The sequence below is a fragment of the Podarcis melisellensis genome (genome assembly GCF_964234715.1).
Source record: "Podarcis melisellensis genome assembly, chromosome: 2".
Classification (NCBI taxonomy): Eukaryota; Metazoa; Chordata; class Lepidosauria; order Squamata; family Lacertidae; genus Podarcis; species Podarcis melisellensis.
The window spans coordinates 102,619,997-102,637,913 of record NC_138529.1 but is presented as its reverse complement, the minus strand read 5'-3'; the positions used below and the strand labels follow the sequence as shown (position 1 = coordinate 102,637,913).

At 46.6% G+C, this 17,917-nt stretch overlaps 2 protein-coding genes across 12 annotated transcripts in view; both read left to right on the top strand.

Annotated features, from left to right (window-relative positions):
• Positions 1–552: 552 nt before the first annotated feature.
• Positions 553–6,454, top strand: LOC309365198 (ribonuclease P protein subunit p14-like). 6 transcript variants are annotated; one of them, XM_081903419.1, is made up of 6 exons: positions 553–808; positions 1,712–1,816; positions 1,934–2,018; positions 2,340–2,416; positions 4,214–4,292; positions 5,469–5,672. In XM_081903419.1, exons 1-6 carry the CDS (start codon positions 798–800, stop codon positions 5,523–5,525), a joined length of 414 nt encoding a protein of 137 aa, XP_081759545.1. In that variant the 5' UTR covers positions 553–797; the 3' UTR covers positions 5,526–5,672. The 6 variants fall into 6 exon arrangements, with proteins under 6 accessions (XP_081759545.1, XP_081759544.1, XP_081759548.1 ...); XM_081903418.1 differs by having other exon boundaries at positions 1,709–1,816; XM_081903422.1 differs by having other exon boundaries at positions 555–724.
• A 9,164-nt stretch (positions 6,455–15,618) lies between these two features.
• Positions 15,619–17,917, top strand: part of PXK (PX domain containing serine/threonine kinase like) — a 50,274-nt gene continuing 47,975 nt past the window's right edge. For 2 of the 6 annotated variants that reach the window (XM_081902388.1, XM_081902391.1), the window contains exon 1: positions 15,627–15,914. In XM_081902388.1, the coding sequence (XP_081758514.1) occupies positions 15,813–15,914 (102 nt within the window). In that variant the 5' untranslated portion in view covers positions 15,627–15,812. Of the gene's footprint in view, positions 15,915–17,917 lie in introns of all 6 variants that reach the window. The other 4 variants (XM_081902389.1, XM_081902390.1, XM_081902392.1 and 1 more) reach the window with 4 other exon arrangements.

Sequence of the window (17,917 nt, the reverse complement as noted above, 5' to 3'; positions counted from 1 at the left end):
GCAGAAAAAAAAACGCAACAAAATTCTAATTCACGGGAGGGCTCCCGAAAAACGCTGCACGTTTACCCGGGAGTAAGCCTCACTTAGCACAACGGTGCCTGCTTGTGACTAAGAATGGCAGCAAAGCGAGGCATCCTGTCCCCATTTGCTTTGACTGTAAACTTTCCCTGGATTAAAAGCAAAAGCGGCATGCGGGTGGGGAAAAAGGCTTCGCGACCCATTTTGCTCTCCGTCCCCACAGCAAGGCAAGCGCTGCTCGCTGCCCGTCCCCCTTCCCCAGCTCTCAGCCTCCGCGACAGCGCAGCAGCGCTCTACAAAGCAGCCCCACTCGAACGCCCTTTGACGCAGGCGCGCTAGGTCCAGTAACTTAAGGGAGATACCCCCCCCCCCCCGCCTCCGAAGCATAGAGCTTTGGATCCTATTGGCTACCAAGCGTTCCAAACCGCCCCGCCAACTCTGATTATTCCCCCGCCCTCTCTTCTCCCGAGTGCTCCTTTACGTCTCTTCCATGATCGAACAGCTCATTGGACCGCCGGCCTACGCGCGGGGCGGAGCTCCTGACGACTTCGCGCATCCGCCATTGGCCAGAACGGAAGATACGGGGCTCCATCATTGGCCGGCGGAAGTTCTGTCCGGTTGTTTCCCCCCCACTCTGTGCATCGTTCTGTGTGTGGTCCCGAGAAGAAAGGCATGTGGCGCCTGATTCGCTGCAGGACGGTTGTCGGTAGGTTTCCCCGTCGCAGGGCTCCGTCGAAGAAACTCTCGTGGCAGCCTTGGCCGGCTCCTGTGCACATCCGATGCATATTTCGTACGTTGACTTCAGTGCTGGCTCCACTTAACTTGCGGGAAAATTCATTTATTCATTCATTCATTTTTATTGAATTTGTATACCGGGCCGGATTTAGGTTTGATGAGGCTCTAAGCTACTGAAGGTAATGGGGCCCTTTATATGTGCACCTGTCCTTTGTCAACAACAAATTGTCGCTGTTTTTTGTGTTGAATATATGCTTTATGGTAATTTATGGACCTAATAGGTATCTAAAGCCATTTTATGTATTTTATCAGAGTAATTGTTGAACTGAAATACAATTAAGAAGAAGTATATTAATAGTGATTTTTTGGGGGGGTGGGGGCCAAGAGAGTGGGGCCCTAAGCTATAGCTCAGGGGTCAGCAACCTTTTTCAGTTGTGGGCTGGTCCACCGTCCCTCAGACCATGTGGGTGGCCGGACTATATTTTGAAAAAAATATGAACGAATTCCTGTGCCCCACAAATAACCCAGAGATGCATTTTAAATAAAATGACACATTCCACTCTTGTAAAAGCACGCTGATTCCTGGACTGTCCGTGGGGCGGATTGAGAAGGCGATTGGGCCAGCATATATAAAAATATAGAATGCTTCAAAGTTCTGCAGAGCTTTGAATGGCATTTTTTGTACTTGCGATTTGTACAGCACTGGGTTTCGCAACATGGGAGCCCCCCAGTTCTTTGGACTACTGCTCCCATCAGCTCCTGACCCCCCAAGCCTGAAGATCTTTGCTGAAGAGTCCTTGGCTTATGGTCCTTCTGTCTAGTGTAGAAGGGAAACTGGCAACATCCCAGTTGCACTCTGTTGTGTACATGTTTGAAAGTACGAATGTCAGTTGACAATTTGTGGAATTTCCAGTGTAGGACTTGATGTGCATTAAATGTCTATTTCTTCTTTTAGAAGTCAGCTTACCAAAATGACTGAATTTGGAGAGGGCAACAAGCCATCTTCCTATAAAAGAATAGTTCTCAAGAATGCTTCTGAATACCACTATCTAAAGATCCATTTGTAAGTTCATGCCTTTTTTCCCTTTTGCCCCTTCACCTTGGAAGGATTTTGTGCGGCGTATTCTTTTGTTGATCAATAGGATTTACTAATAAGACTTATTGCTAACTTACATTTCAGGGAGTTTCAGGAAGCTGACTTTAGCCTAAATGCTGTTGAATTCAAACAGCTTATCATCTCTGCTCTGAAACGGCTGCATGGTGAGGTATGTTTGTTGTTTATGTTGACGGTCATTATTTGGAGATGGCATTTCTTCAGCTTCCAAATTATGTATATGTAAATATCCCCTTGTTTATTTGGATCCACTGCATAGAGGAAAGATGGCTTCTGAAGGAGTACAACTATGCACTGTTTGTCTTTATGCTTTTAAAACTAGTTTCTCCCAACTTTAAAGGGTGAAACATTGCAGTCCTAACAAGAGAAGACTATGAAGAGAGGAAGCAATATAAAATATGAATATTCAGCAACTTCCTTTTCAAAGTCTCTTTCTGCTTCTTAGTAACAACGTAATGTCTTTTCTTTTTAGGTTGGTGCCGCTTTGCTTGTCGATGTGCTGACATATGAGGAAGAAACATTGTCTGCAGTACTCAGAGTACCTAATGCGTAAGGAGCTCTGAATATACATCTTTAGCAAGCGCTATTGGGTGAAAACAAGGCTCTCTAAAATGAAGGGGATGCTCTTTATGTTTAAAGAAGATGTCACAAGCTTGGTTGGTACAGGCAGCTCCTCATTTATGCAGCTCTGAGGAACTGTGCACGTCAGCAGGACATGCAAAAGCCCCTCACCCTCTTCTGGTGCCGAAAATGGTGCTTGCTTCCATGGTTGTGCCTGTGCCAATCATTCACAAATGGGGAGTTGCCTGTATGTAGCATTCTTGTTGCTTGGGTGTAGGAGTGTTACTTAATGGTGGTGAAGGTATAATTTCCTCGTCGTTCCTGCAAGGTCAGGGTTGGAAAAATACTTCCAATTTCAAGATGCCAGTACAGTAGTACCTTGGTTCTCAAACACTTTGGTACGGAAACAACTTGGAACCCAAACACTGCAAACCCGGAAGTACCGTATTTTTCGCCCTATAGGATGCACTTTTTGCCCTCTAAAAATGAAGGGGAAATGTGTGTGCGTCCTATGGGATGAATGCAGGCTTTCGCTGAAGCCTGGAGCCCCTCTTGCTCTCCAGGCTTCAGGAAGCTATCTGCAAGCCTTGGGAGCCCGCAGGAATTCCTGCAGGTCTCCCAAGGCTTGCACACAGCAGCCTGCAGCCCGAAACCTGGGGAGCGCAGCAGAGTGCACCCCGGGCTTCGGGCAGCTTTCCGCAAGCCTTGGGAGCCCGCGGGAGTTCCCGCAGGGCTCCCAAGGCTTGCGCACAGCAGCCTGCAGTCTGAAACCCGGGGAGCGTAGCGCTGCACACCCCGGGCTTTGGGCAGCTTTCCACAAGCCTTGGGAGCCCCGCGGGAACTCCCAAGGCTTGCGCACAGCAGCCTACAGCCCAAAACCCGGGGAGCGCAGCGGAGCACGCTCCGGGCTTTGGGCAGATATCCGCAAGCCTGGGGAGACCGGCGCAACTTCCCGCCGGGCTCCCTAGGCTTGCGGATAGCAGCCTGTGCTGGGGGCTGGGGGGGGAATAATTTTTTTTCTTTATTTCCCCCCCAAAAAACTAGGTGCGCCCTATGGGGCGAAAAATACGGTAAGTGTTCCGGTTTGCAAAGCTTTTTCAGAAGCCGAACGTGCTCCATTTTCAGTGTTACACTTATGATTTGAGTGCCACACTTCCATTTTGAGTGTCACGCTGAGGTTTGTCTGTTTTTGCAGCTCTTTTTGGTTTGTTTTTGTGACTGTAGAACCCAGTTCAGCTACTGAGTGATTGATTGTGTGACTGTAGTACATTGTTTATTGCTTTCATTTTATGGATCAATGGTCTCATTAGATAGTAAAATTCATGTTAAATTTCTGTTTTAGGGGTTGTTTTTAAAAGTTTGGAATGGATTAATCCATTTTGCATTACTTTCTATGGGAAAGCTTGCCTTGGTTTTGGAACGCTTTGGTTTTGGAACACACTTCCAGAACAGATTAAGTTTGAGAACCAAGATACCACACTGTATGAAGTACCAGCACCAGGCCTACACCATGTTAACCAAAAAAACTTGATTTGAGTTACTCTGGCAACCACATAGCAATTCTGTGCAAGGTGTTCTCTGCATTCTACTAAAAAAAGAGGAAATTTTCACTAAATTTGTGTGTGGAAAGGTGTGTTTAAAAATTCCAACAATACAGAACTGTGGATCTTGCCTCTCAATGAATGAGACTGAAATCTTAATATTTCTCCTTAGCCTTTTCTGTCATGTTGTGTTGGCACTTGTTTTATGTGAGCAAGAATGTCTCTAATTCTGTCGTTTGAACAGTGGCCTCGCAAAGCTGTGGAGTGCTCTGACGCTGTTTGGTTCATATCAGAACAGAAAGTGTGCTTTTAGGGTGATACAGGTAAGAGTTAAGATGCAAGCAATCTAATCCCAGGTTATAAAGCTGCCTAACAGAATGGTCATTTTTTTTCTGGATTTACATGGGAGTGTGTCCCTTCGAGTGCAATGGTGGTTACTCCCAGATGGATAAAAAATTGCTGCCAAAAGATGTTATGTGATATCCAGTCACAGAAGTCTTATTTCAGTATTGGTTTGTAGTACACACATAGCAAATTGTAGTTAATTGGTCTTATTTTCTGAATTTCTCTTGAAAAACCAAAAGTAGCTTACAATAAATACCTCAAGTAAGGAATTTGAAACCCATATGGTTGCTTTTTCATAGTGAAGAGATTAAAATTCATTTTAAGTCCCACACCTGCTTTGATTTTCCTCTGCGGTTAATAGTCTCAGCTAGCTAAAACACGGCTTTCTGGATGAATGGAGTAATCGATGAAGTATTTGGATCATTGGTTAATACTAATCAATCAGAATTCTCTTTCACACTACTTGGCTAGCCACACTTCAGTCTCCTCATTATAACTGGCTGATCAAAGTTTATGCCTTAATTCCATCGTTTATCAAATATACTTGGTTGTTGCCCTGGAGCTTCCAGATCATGGAAATCTATGTACAGTACTGTGGAACAGTATTCATGCTGGTAAAAGACCAATTCTTTTCAATATGGGATTGTTTAGAAAAGTAAGCTATTCTGTGTGTTCTAAGGAAGTGACTTTCCCCCATCGTATATTTTTAGTCCTAGTGCTGAAAGGTGGAACAGAAATTTAAATAACAAATGCGTAAAAAAGCCTTGTCAAACTTGCTTAGAAGCTGCTCACTCCGAATGTTCACTTCTGTGGCTACTGATTTGCTGATATATCATGTTGTGGTTTTTTTTTTTGCAAGAACACCCCCCATTGTCCTTGGCCCTCTTCTGAATACCAAATAATTATATAGGCTGTCATCAGCATGTGAAAGTGACTGTTGGTGGCTACAGAACTGAATGTTCCTGCCCTGCCATTGTCATTGAAATGCCCACTTCACCCTCACCTCCTAGGCTTATATTTTATTAAATCTGGTTTCCAAGAAGATTAATCAACTTCCATTCTGTTGTCACAAGTTACTCACATTTTGCTTTCTGCAAGAGGAATTTTCCTGTTCTTGTTTTGAAATTCATGTTCCTGTTTGTTCCCCTTCCTAGACTTCTCCGTTTCTTCTTGCGTTAGCTGGGAACAGCAGAGAACTGGTGCTGGATTAAATAAACCGAAAAGGCAACTTGGCTCGAGCTTGTGAAAAGCCAGAGCTGTCTTAAGATGCAGGTAGCGTGGCTGAAATGCAGATTTCTATGTGCGAGACTCCAACAAACTTTCCCAGCACGGCCAGATGTTGCCATTCCACTTGCTCAACCCTCTGTTCATCATTTGCACATACAAGTCGGAGACAAGGCAGAATTAACCAAGACATTTACGCAGGAGGATGTTGTTACCTTTTCGAAGTTAACGGGAGACACAAACCCATTGCATCTGAACGAAGACTATGCAGAGAGCTCAAGATTTGGCAGGAGAGTTGTCCACGGTGTTCTGATCAACGGACTCATCTCTGCTGTTCTGGGCACTAAGATGCCTGGGCATGGCTGCGTTTTTCTTTCTCAGGAAATTCATTTCCCATCCCCGTTATATGTTGGAGAAGAGGTCTTAGCTGCAGCGGAAGTGAAGAAACTGAAGAGATGTCTTGCTTATATTTCCGTCTCCTGTACTGTTGTAGAAAGTGGCAAAACAGTGATGGAAGGCACTGTTAAAGTCATGGTGCCAGAGGATCAGAAATCTCAGATCTGACCCCAAGTTGCAGTATATTATTGTAGCTGAGGCCATGAATAGTTTGCGTGGACATACATTTAAATACTTTTCAAGACAATGCCAACTGTGTACATTAATGCAACTGCTTAATGATACACAGAGTACATCTTATACTTAACTATATCTGTAATTGTTGATGTTTTGTTTTATGGCTCAGAACAGAGAGCTAAATGCAGATTTCCTGCACCAGTGCATCATTCTCACCTACATTTCCGTGGTTTGTGACCGTGGCTGGTTTGGATTCCTTTGGACCGGTTGTTGTTCAAAATGGGCTTTTCCTGGTAATGGGTTCATAAACTTTAATAAAGCACAGATCCCATTAGAAAAAAAATCATTCTCTTGTATTCCAGGGCATAGTTTGGTGGGTTCCTCCCCCCCCAAAAAAAAATTACTTATAAATGGTCTATTGCTACCTATTCCCTTCATGCCCAAAGCAAAATGCAGGATCCATTTACCCCATATATATTCACTCCACCACTTTGATTCACAGAACTGGCACTCCAACAGGTGCTAGCTAATACCGTATTTTTCGCTCTATAGGACGCACTTTTTCCCCTCCAAAAATGAAGGGGAAATGTGTGTGCGCCCTATGGAGCGAATGCAGGCTCCCTGGCTTCAGCGATAGCAAGGCAAAGCCTCCGAAGCCTGCGCTACAGAGGCTTCGCGTTGCTTCCACTGAAGCCAGGAGAGTCTGCTCTTTGAGGCTGGCGGTGGGGAAAGCAGCGCTTCCCCCATCGCCAGCCCCAGAGGATGGGGGGCAGCAGGAAGGCGCGCGACGCCTTCCCGCTACTCTCCAACCCGGCTTTGAGGCTGGCGGGGGAAAAGCAGCGCTTCCCCCATCGCCAGCCCCAGAGGATGGGGGCAGCAGGAAGGCGTGCGACGCCTTCCCGCTACTCTCCAACCCTCCTGTGGGCTTTTGCGGGAGATGGGGGAATTCCCCCACCTCCCGCAAAAGCAGGCAAAAGCCGTGCGCTCTTTAAAGAGGCTCCGTGGCTTCTGCAGGCTTTTCTAGGAGGTGGGGAAATTCCCCCACCTCCTAGAAACGCCCGCAGGAGCCGCACACCCTTTAAAGAGCGCGCGGCTCTTGGGGGCTTTTCCCCAAGGACGGAGAAGGGACTGACTGGCCGAGTCAGTCCCTTCTCCCTCCTGCGGGCTTTTGCGGGAGATGGGGGAATTCCCCCACCTCCCGCAAAAGCAGGCAAAAGCCGTGCGCTCTTTAAAGAGGCTCCGTGGCTTCTGCAGGCTTTTCTAGGAGGTGGGGGAATTCCCCCACCTCCTAGAAAAGCCCGCAGGAGCCGCGCACCCTTTAAAGAGCGCGCGGCTCTTGGGGGCTTTTCCCCAAGGACGGAGAAGGGACTGACTGGCCGAGTCAGTCCCTTCTCCCTCCTGCGGGCTTTTGCGGGAGATGGGGGAATTCCCCCACCTCCCGCAAAAGCAGGCAAAAGCCGTGCGCTCTTTAAAGGGGCTGCACGGCTTTGCTGGCTTTTCCAGGAGGTGGGGGAATTCCCCCACCTCGCAGAAAAGCCTGCAAGAGCCGCGCAGCCTTTAAAGAGCGCGCAGCTCTTGGGGGCTTTTGCCCAAGGAGGGAGAAGGGACTGACTGGCCGTTTCAGTCCCTTCTCCCTCCTGGTCGAAAAGCCCGCAGGAGTCAAGCGGGGCTCCTGTGGGCTTTTGCGGGAGGTGGGGGAATTCCGCCACCTCCCGCAAAAGCAGGGAGAAGGTCTTGGAGTAGCGCACAGGCTGCGTGCAACCTGTCCACTGCTCCCAGAGCTGCGGGGGGGGGGGGGGAATCATATTTTTTCCTTGATTTCCCCCCCTGAAAACTAGGTGCGTCCTATGGTCCGGTGCGTCCAATCGTGCGAAAAATACGGTACTTGTTCTGCGCTTGTAAGAAATGGGTATTTTAGTGCAGGCTGCACCTACTCGTTGGAACTCCCTGCCTGTTGACATTTGACAGGTGCCTTAACTGAGCTCTTTGTGCTGCCTGTTGCTTGTTTTTAGACAAGCCTGACCACACATGCACAAGTTACATAATAATAGTAATAATAATAATTTTTTGTACCCCGCCCATCTGGCTGGGTTTTCCCAGCCACTCTGGGCGGCTTCCACAGAGACTAAAAATACACTAAAATGTCACTGATTAAAAACTTCCCTGAACAGGGCTGCCTTAAGATGTCTTCTGACTGTCAGGTAGTTGTTTATCGCTTTGACATCTGAAGGGAGGGCGTTCCACAGGGCGGGCGCCACTAACGAGAAGGCCCTCTGCCTGGTTCCCTGTAGCTTTGCTTCTCGCAATGAGGGAAGCGCCAGAAGGCCCTTGGCGCTGGACCTCAGCGTCCGGGCTGAACAATGGGGGTGGAGACGCTCCTTCAAGTATACTGGTCCGAGGCCGTTTAGGGCTTTAAAGGTCAACACCAACACATTGAATTGTGTTTGGAAACACACATGTGTTTGATTTCTTTTTAACTGTTGCTGATTAAATGATTATTTAAAAGATCTGTTTTTCAGAAGTACACATGCCTTCGTGGGCAACAAGTACTATTGGAATTGTTCTGGCCTACAGAAAAAATGGCTGTTGTTGGTTTCCCTGTGGTTCTCTCCAGGGCTTTTTCTCAGCAAGAACTTGCCAGAGCTCAGTTCCAGCACCTCTCTGGTGGGTGCCATTGCTATGATAAGAGAATGAGGGAGGCGTTCATAGTAAGTGATGGGAAGGGGGTATAGCTGGGGGGGGGCAAGTGACAAGCTGCCCCCCCCAACCAAGTACATAAATAAAAAATAATTAAGTGGCCAATTGTGTTGCAAATAGCTCAGCTCCTCTCCAGTAAATCTCACCCCCCACAACGTGAATCCTGGCCATGCCCATAGGAGTGCGGCAAGAGCTTCACTCAAAGCTCTTGCATCAATAAATTCACAGGGGACAAACCTTATAGTTGCTTCGAGTGTTGGAAAAGCTTCAGTCAGAGTGGCAACAACCTTACTTTGCATCAAAGAATTCATACAGGGCACAAACCTAAGAAAGGGTTGCAGTGTCGAAAGATCTTCAATCATATCAAAGCTCCAACAGAGAGCAAACCAAAGATTGTGATCATCATTAGAATCCGCTTCTTTTTCTTTGTTTCATTTGATTTTTTGCTTCACTCCAGTTTGTCATAATAGACTTTTGCTTGTTTTGAGGGCCTTTGTTAGAGCGCTTGAACTTTGCCTGTTGCGTCGTCGTGCCTGGCTGGCTCAATGGACATCCCATCTCAGTATGTGATTTTTTTTGCTTTGTTTTATGTATCATAAGTTGCTTTTAGTTACCCTGGTAAAAAAGCAGCTGGTAAATTTAATAAAATATGCAAATCTATTAAAAAAATTAAAAAATGCTTAAACCCCCAATTAAACTGATAAAATAAGTAAAACCTATGAAGCATTTTTTTTTCTTTTAAAAGAAATTGCCTTTTTGTAAAAACAACAACCCCTAAATCATATGACTGGGTGGGCTTGCCAAAACAAGTTTCAGCTGATGTGTAAAACAATAGTGAGTGGTTTCCTTTTTTTAGGGTTTGGCTAGCAATACAGAGCAGGCTGAGTGCCTACTTTTTTTTATTTTTTAAAAATCGCTTGTTTCAAGCCACTTTGCTAAGTTCAAGATGACTCTGGTTACATGCTCCTAGGTTCTCCATATCCTGGAGCTGTCTTATCTTTCTCCTGCATGGCCCTCTGGTCAAAACCAGCACTTGGATGTGAGTGAGACAACTTGAGTCATTATCTTGCCTCTTCTTTTCATTTGTGGGATCTTCTGCCCCTGTGTTGGTAATGAGATCAGACAACCATCCCTTCCTATCCCTGGACCCATAAGAGTTGGGGTCAAGGCAGAGCTGCCTGTTCATAATTTAAATGCTTGTTAATTCCAGGGAGGGTAGAATTTATAAGTTAACACCTTCCTGCAGAAATCAGTTCCCTCCAGAATATTTATGGGTACTTCAGGTTGTTAACTAAACAGGATGAATATAGAGAAGTGTTAGTTTCCTGGACGACTGGCCATATCAAATACAGCAAACTAGTTTTGCTGACTGCCAAAATGGAATTTGGATATTTTTAAACTGACAAGCGGCAATGTTAAGCTGGCCATTATTAACTCAGGTTCATTAAATGCTTTACCATTATTTGCAAAGTGTAATGTGTACTCTTCCTAAGATGTGCGGGATGCTTTGGGCTTTAGTCATAAAGCTGGGCATGTGGAAAACATTACATCCTGAGATCGCAACTTTCACAAAAAGATGTTTTGAGTGGAAAACATTATCTTCCCCTAAAACAATTCCATTCGGCACAATTGCTCTCTTTTTGAAACACTATATTCTTAAAAGTTGTAGAGCTAGCATTCATTAAAATGATGGCCTTAAATGGTTTGTGTTTCCTCAGCGATGTTTGTAGGATTGTGGCCTGGGGCGAAAGACGGGCGTTTAAAACATAAGCTTACCAGCACGACTGAAAAATCTGCATTCCTAGTTCATTTGGTCAGTATGTCAACTTACTAGGTTTTAAATGGCTGCAAAACACAACAACTCCTCCTTGAGGAGAAATTTGTTTCACATACTGTGGTTCATCCAGTAAGAGGTACTGCTTTTTAGACCAGTTATCTAGGGAGTAACAGAGGGAGGAATTCTGTTTGCCAGATTTCTGTGCAATGGTGTGTTGGTGGATACAAGGATACATTAAAATTACGCTTCATGTCATTACAGATCCTCTGACTCCCCAGAGCATCTTTTAAAGATTTTGATCAAAGCTGTGTGGATGTCTAATATGCACACACTTCAAAGTTATTGTGGCACGGGGCTCCTTGCGTCCTGTTCACTTCTGAATAGCCTCTTTCATTAAGGATAGTGAATGAAAGAGCGAGAAGGAAAAGACCATGTGGTCTGTCCTGACACAGGCATATTTCACTTTTCCCAGCTGAAAAGATGGTGAACCTTTGTAAAGTAGTCTGTTGATTCATCTCAGTAGGGAGCTTTGACTAGCTGGAGATTCAGAGAGAAACAAAAATAGTGATAAAATAAAAGGTGCTTCCCACACCTTCCTGCATAAACTTTGTTTAAATAAATAATGTATGGAGTAGAACTTTTGCATCTCTTTTTGAGAGGTGTCAACTGCCCTCCGTTGCCTGACTGCAGTAAGAGATGCAAAGCGCCACTCCGCATGACCTAATAAAAGAAAAATGCAAATTGCGAATGCCAGCCCGCCACCTTCACAGTCTGAAATTGCTCTTAGGCACATGCTTTATGTTCTTGAGTGCTTGTCACATGGCAGAGTTGGAGGATTGACTGCCTAAGCCAGGCTTCCTCAAACTCGGCCCTCCAGATGTTTCTGCCTACAACTCCCATGATCCCTAGCTAGCAGGACCAGTGGTCGGATGATGGGAATTGTAGTCTCAAAAACATCTGGAGGGCTGAGTTTGAGGAAGCCTGGCCTAAGCCATGGGTAGCTAAGGTGTGGTGCCTTCCAGATACTGCTAGATTACAATGCCCATCAGCCCGAGCCAGCATGATGGGAGTTGTAGTCCAAAATCAACTGGAGGGCACCATGTAAGCTACCCCCAATCCAGGGTTATAGCCCGATCTGTGGGGAGGACTTGGGAGAGGCAGCCCATTTCATGCAAAGGCAACTTGTGTTTGTGGCTTGAGGAAGCAGCAGGCCCCTTTGCCAGGCAGAAGCTACATCACTGGGGTGAGGGTTAGAGGTGTTCTGTCAAGGCTTAGATGAGGGCAAGAATAACAGTTAGGAGGATAACATTTCACTGGGGTGGTGGTGGTGTTTAAATCCCACTACTGTACTTTTCCTCCAAGGAGCTTCAGGTGGTATACATGGCTGTCCACTGTGCTACCCTCACAACAACTCTGTGAGGTAGGTTAGGTGGAAAGACGGTGAGTGGTTCAAGGTCACCCAATGAGCTTCATGGCTGAGAGGTGATTTGAACCCTTGTCTTGCAGGTTCTAGTCCAACCCTCTAACCCAGGGGTCAGCAAACTTTTTCAGCAGGGGGCCGGTCCACTGTCCCTCAGACCTTGTGGGGGGCCAGACTATATTTTGTGGGGGGGGGGAATTCCTATGCCCCACAAATAACCCAGAGATGCATTTTAAATAAAAGCACACATTCTACTCATGTAAAAACGCCAGGCAGGCCCCACAAATAACCCAGAGATGCATTTTAAATAAAAGGACACATTCTACTCATGTAAAAATACACTGATTCCCTGACCACCCACAGGCCGGATTCAGAAGGCGATTGGGCCAGATCCAGTCCCCAGGCCTTAGTATGCCTACCCATGCTCTAACCACTATGGTGCACTGGCTGTCAAATAAGTGTTTGCTCACATGTACCAAGTGTAATAATCATGGTGCTTGTAGCCTCAAGTCTGGCAGACCGCTGGCACCACTTTAGCTGTGGAACACATTGTAGTTTTGCTTTCGCTTCCACTGTCTCTCAAGTTTTAGCTCACGGTTTCTGTTTCCTAGAGTTCCTTCAGCTCACTGCTGCCAAGTGCGCAGCCTCTTCAGCTTTGGCTGGGAGCACTGCCCAACGTATTAACTGCTCCCAGGGCCTTCCATACCACAAAACAGGTTTGGCAACAGCAGTGAAAGGAAGGGCGGCAAGCAGGGGGAGGGAAAATGGTTCAGGTTTCAGTACATCATTCCCCCCATTGTGTACTAATATGGTTCCTAGGATAGTGATAAGCCCCTGACTTATTTCTGAGACTATTGGCTGACATTTCACTCAAGAATCCCAGGACAGGCAGTGCAAAAAATTAAAATCAGCAATATTTAAAACTAAGGTTGCTATATATTAGCTTATAGTTGATGCAATCAATATAATTCACTTGTTGTTAAGTCTCCTGCATGTCCATGGTGCATAATAGTAGTGAATTGCACTGGTAAACAGGGGCTGTCAACATGTTACTGGATTCCAGCTCCCGTCTCAACCAGTATGGCCAGTGTTCAGGGAAGAGAGGAGTTGCAGTTCTACCTAGAGGGCACCATATTGGCTACACTAGACGTAGAGAGCACTTAATGTAAACAAAAGCATTCAGAAGTTTGATTCAACCCATCTGGGCATGAACAGAGACTATGGTTTCCTGACCCACAAGAGTTTGTGAATTAATTACTATTATTATATTTTGTGTTTATTTCTGACCTTTTCTTCCAAGCAGCTCAAGGTAGTGTACATGGTTCCTTCCCCCCCACATCCTCATTTGACCTCCTTGGAGACAGATTAGGCCATGGGTAGGCAAACTAGGGGCCGGATGCGGCCCAATCGCCTTCTAAATCCGGCCCACAGACAGTCCGGAAATCAGCGTGTTTTTACATGAGTAGAGTCTGTCCTTTTATTTAAAATGCATCTCTGGGTTATTTGTGGGGCATAGGACTTCGTTCATTCCCCCCCCCCCCAAAATATAGTCTGGCTCCCCACAAGGTCTGAGGGACAGTGGACCGGCCCCCTGCTGAAAAAGCTTGCTGACCCCTGTATTAGGCTGAAAGGCAGTGAGTGGCAATTTGAACCCTGGTCTCCACCCAGCAGTGTTGGGATGATTTTCATCTACCGTTCATTACTGCTGTGATGAGTGGTCATCATGCTTCATCCTGCATCCACTTAAGCTTTAATTGAGTTGTCCCAGATATATATATGCGCATTTCATCACCATTTGACTCTTGACTCCACAACTTACAAGTTCTTCCCTCTGCAACCATGGGCATCATCTTCTTCTTTGGCGATCACTCGTAGCCGAGTAAGATTGTCTTCCACAAACACGGTCTTAACAGTGAGTCCGTAAGTGACTGCGGAGGCCAATTCTGGATCCACACGTCCTTCCACAGTGGGGACATAGGTTTCCAGATGGGAGTTGATCCTGAGTTTGAGTGTCTTCAAAGCCCATGACACCTTTGGTAAAGGCTGTTCTCCAATTGCAGCGCTCGCAGGCCAGTGTTTCCCACTTGTCGGTGTTGCCAGTGTTTCCAAGTTGCCCAGTTGCCCCCAAATGAGGCCGGTACTTCAGCTGATGAAACCCACCAAAGCTTAGGCCATAATAAACTGGCCGATCCCTAATCTGCTGCAGATATTGTCTTTGTCATAGGTAAAGGTAAAGGTACCCCTGCCCGTACGGGCCAGTCTTGACAGACTCTGGGGTTGTGCGCCCATCTCACTTAAGAGGCCAGGGGCCAGCGCTGTCCGGAGACACTTCCGGGTCACGTGGCCAGCGTGACATCGCTGCTCTGGCGAGCCAGAGCCGCACACGGAAACGCCGTTTACCTTCCCGCTGGTAAGCGGTCCCTATTTATCTACTTGCACCCGGAGGTGCTTTCGAACTGCTAGGTTGGCAGGCGATGGGACCGAGCAGCGGGAGCGCACCCCGCCGCAGGGATTCGAACCGCCGACCTTTCGATCGGCAAGTCCTAGGCGCTGAGGCTTTAACCCACAGCGCCACCTGCGTCCCTGTCTTTGTCATAGAATCATAGAATTGTAGATTTGCAAGGGACCCCCGAGGGGCCATCTAGTATCCCCCATGCAATGCAGGACTTTCAATGAAAGCATCCCTGGCAGCAGGGCCGGATTTAGGTTTGATGAGGCCCTAAAGCTACTGAATGTAATGGGGCCCATTATATGTCCAGTTGTCCTTGGTCAACAACAAATTGTCACTGTTTTTTTGTGTTGAATATCCGCTATATGCTAATTTATGGACGTAATAGGTCAAATTGTCACTGTTTTTTGTGTTGAATATCCGCTATATGCTAATTTATGGACGTAATAGGTATCTAAAGCCATTTGCACATAACAAAATATGTATTTTATCAAACTGAAATACAAGAAGTATATTAATATTGAAATACAATTAAGAAGTATATTAATAGTGAAATAATTATTAAGCTCTAACTTAAAATGATTTTTTATTCATAACAAAATAATGCAAACACATTAGCATTTGGCAGTAACAAAAGTTCCTTTAGAAACACATTTTTCCCCCATTTAAATTTTTTGGGGCCCACCAAGAAAGTGGGGCCCTAAGCTATAAGTTCTTTAACTTGAGCAGATTTTAATTTTATCCTGACGTGTTTTTAAGAGGTGATTTAATTGTTGTTTGATTTTATATCCATGTTTATATTTGATGTTAGCCGCCCTGAGCCCGGTCTCAGCCGGGATACAAATAAAATTTGTTTATGTTGTTGTTGTTGTTGTTGTTGTTGTTGTTGTTGTTGTTGTTGTTGTTGTCGTCATCATCATCATCATCATTCTACATAAACCCGCCACTGCCTGGCAGACTGGGAAAGCCTCCGAGGAAGGAGAGCCTTCCAACGAGGGAGGCCGTTTCCACTGTGGTTGGGGGTTGTTTAAAGCGCAGCAAATCCTACAATCGGCGTCGTAGCACCGGATCCGATGCGGTTTCTGGGGAAGGGGTGGGGCTGGCTCCTGGCCACGCTTCTCCCTCTTTCCTCCTCCTCTTCTCGTAACGCTCCAGCCTCTTTTTTTTTTCCAGGCCGGAGTTGCTGAGGCCGGGAGCCCTTCGGGCTTTAAGACCCAGAGGAGGCCTCGCTGGCCGGCAGCGCTCGCTCCGGTGTTGACGGCGGAACCACCAGCAGCAGCGGCGGCAGCAAATCCTCCTCGGGGCTTGGCGGGCGAGGCGCCGCTCTCTCTTCCCCGTCCTCCCCGCTTCAGCTCGGCATGGCCTTCATGGAGAAGCCGGCGGCGGGCAAAGTGCTGCTGGACGACACGACGCCGCTGACAGCCGTGATCGAGGCCAGCCAGAGCCTCCATTCGCACACGGTATATGGCTGGGGCAGGAAGAAGGGGGTCGCCGCGGGCAGCGCACAGGCCGGGCTCGGTGGGTGGGTGGGGGGCGTCTGCAGAGCTCGGCCGTGATGGGTGGGGGGCGTCTGGGGCTAAGGGAAAGGGGGCTCGGCGGGTCGCGGGGGTTTGCTGGCTGCAACGTGCCCTGGGGCTAAGTGGTCCTTCGAGGGGGCAAAAGCCTCTCTCCGCCTCCCTTCCTCCCCAGGAAGGATTTTGCACGTCGTGGGCTTGGGAGGGAGATGGGGGAGAAAGTGGAGAATAGGTGGAAAGTAAGTCTTAATTAAAATCATCATCATCATTATTATTTGCACCCCACCCACCCGACTGGGTTGCCCCCAGCCACTCTACTACTGTACTACTTATTCTGCAGCTGTTGCTGTTATTAGTGCTAAGGGGTCAGCCTTGGGGGTCTGTTGTCACTGCTTGGGTTGCTGATTTTTTTTTTGGGGGGGGGATAATTTTTATTCGTTTGTTTCACTTCGTATTGTGCCTAAAAACGAGGGAACAGTTGCAACGGCAGAGGGAAATCGAAAAGATGGGAAAACTATAGAGCAGGCATGTAGGATGAGTACATGGGTTAAAATAACAAAGTCCAAGGTTTTTGAGTACAGTGGTGCATGGGTTAAAACAGGCATCCCCAAACTTGGCCCTCCAGACGTTTTGGGACTACAACTCCCATCATCCCTAGCTAACAGGACCAGTGGTCAGGGATGATGGGAATTGTAGTCTGGAGGGCCGAGTTTGGGGGTGCCTGGGTTAAAACAAGCAAGGAAAGGCCTTGGGTGTTATCTGCTGATCAGACTTGGGAGCCACAGTGTGGGGCTTAGGGATTACAGTGGCTGGAGGAGAACTGGGGAGACTTGGGTTCGAATCTCAACTCTGCCAGAAACATCATTGGATGAGGCTGAAGGAGGTCTGTCCCAAACTTCTCTCTGTTTTTTTCTTGGTTTTGGTGAAGATAAAATGGGAGGCAAGGACGGTCTATGGACACTGGCTGATTTGAGTTCTTGCCATAGAAGAATGTTACGGAAAAATACAACTCCAGAGAGTGTGAAGTGTGAATAGTTGGCAGCGGCCCTGAGTAGGTGCAGAGTGTATTTTTTTCTGACTGCAGAGTAACGGAGAGTGTCATTGCACTGTTGTGAATTGGAGGGAAGAGTTTTTCAGGAAAGAGGGTGTTTTGTTTCAAAGTGGGTTTCAGCTGTGACCAGAAAATGGAGTACTGTATTGGTGTGAGATAATGTGCTCAGGTGCAGAGTTAGTGTGAATGTTTTTCTTTTAATTTTCATTTCATTCTTAATGGACGCTGCTATACTCAAGGCAGTTTGTAAACCGAGAGACATGACAGAACATACAGCAAAAACTACACTGCCGTCCTATAGCAGTTCAGAACCACGTGACAACATTCAAGAGTCCCATTTTGCATGTAGTGTTACAAAATAATGACAAAAGTTAAAAATAAAGCTAAACCACTCTTGCCAATTATAAGTAAATATTAATAATAATGATGATGTTGTTTAATCGTATAGTCGTGTCCGACTCTTCATGACCCCATGGATCAGAGCATGCCAGGCACTCCTGTCTTCCACTGCCGCCCGCAGTTTAGTCAAACCCATGCTGGTAGCTTCGAGAACACTATCCAGCCATCTCGTCCTCTGTTGTCCCCTTTTCCTTGTGCCCTCCATCTTTCCCAACACCAGGGTCTTTTCCAGGGAGTCTTCTCTTCTCATGAGGTGGCCAAAGTATTGGAGTCTCAGCTTCAGGATCTGTCCTTCCAGTGAGCACTCAGGGCTGATTTCCTTAAGAATGGATAGGTTTGCTCTTCTTGCAGTCCAAATAATAATAATAATAATAAACAACTAAGAGGACACCTACTGCACAATACAATATGTAAAATGCCAGGTATTGCCATGGTGGGGTAGATTGGAAGGTTATGTTAGTGCATGATGGGGAACTGAGGTTATTTAGATTGGTGTAAG

What these genes read in the sequence shown, in the direction of transcription:
- LOC309365198 (XM_081903417.1), top strand. Translation starts at nt 5,581, where the DNA reads ATGCAGGTAGCGTGGCTGAAATGCAGATTTCTATGTGCGAGACTCCAA.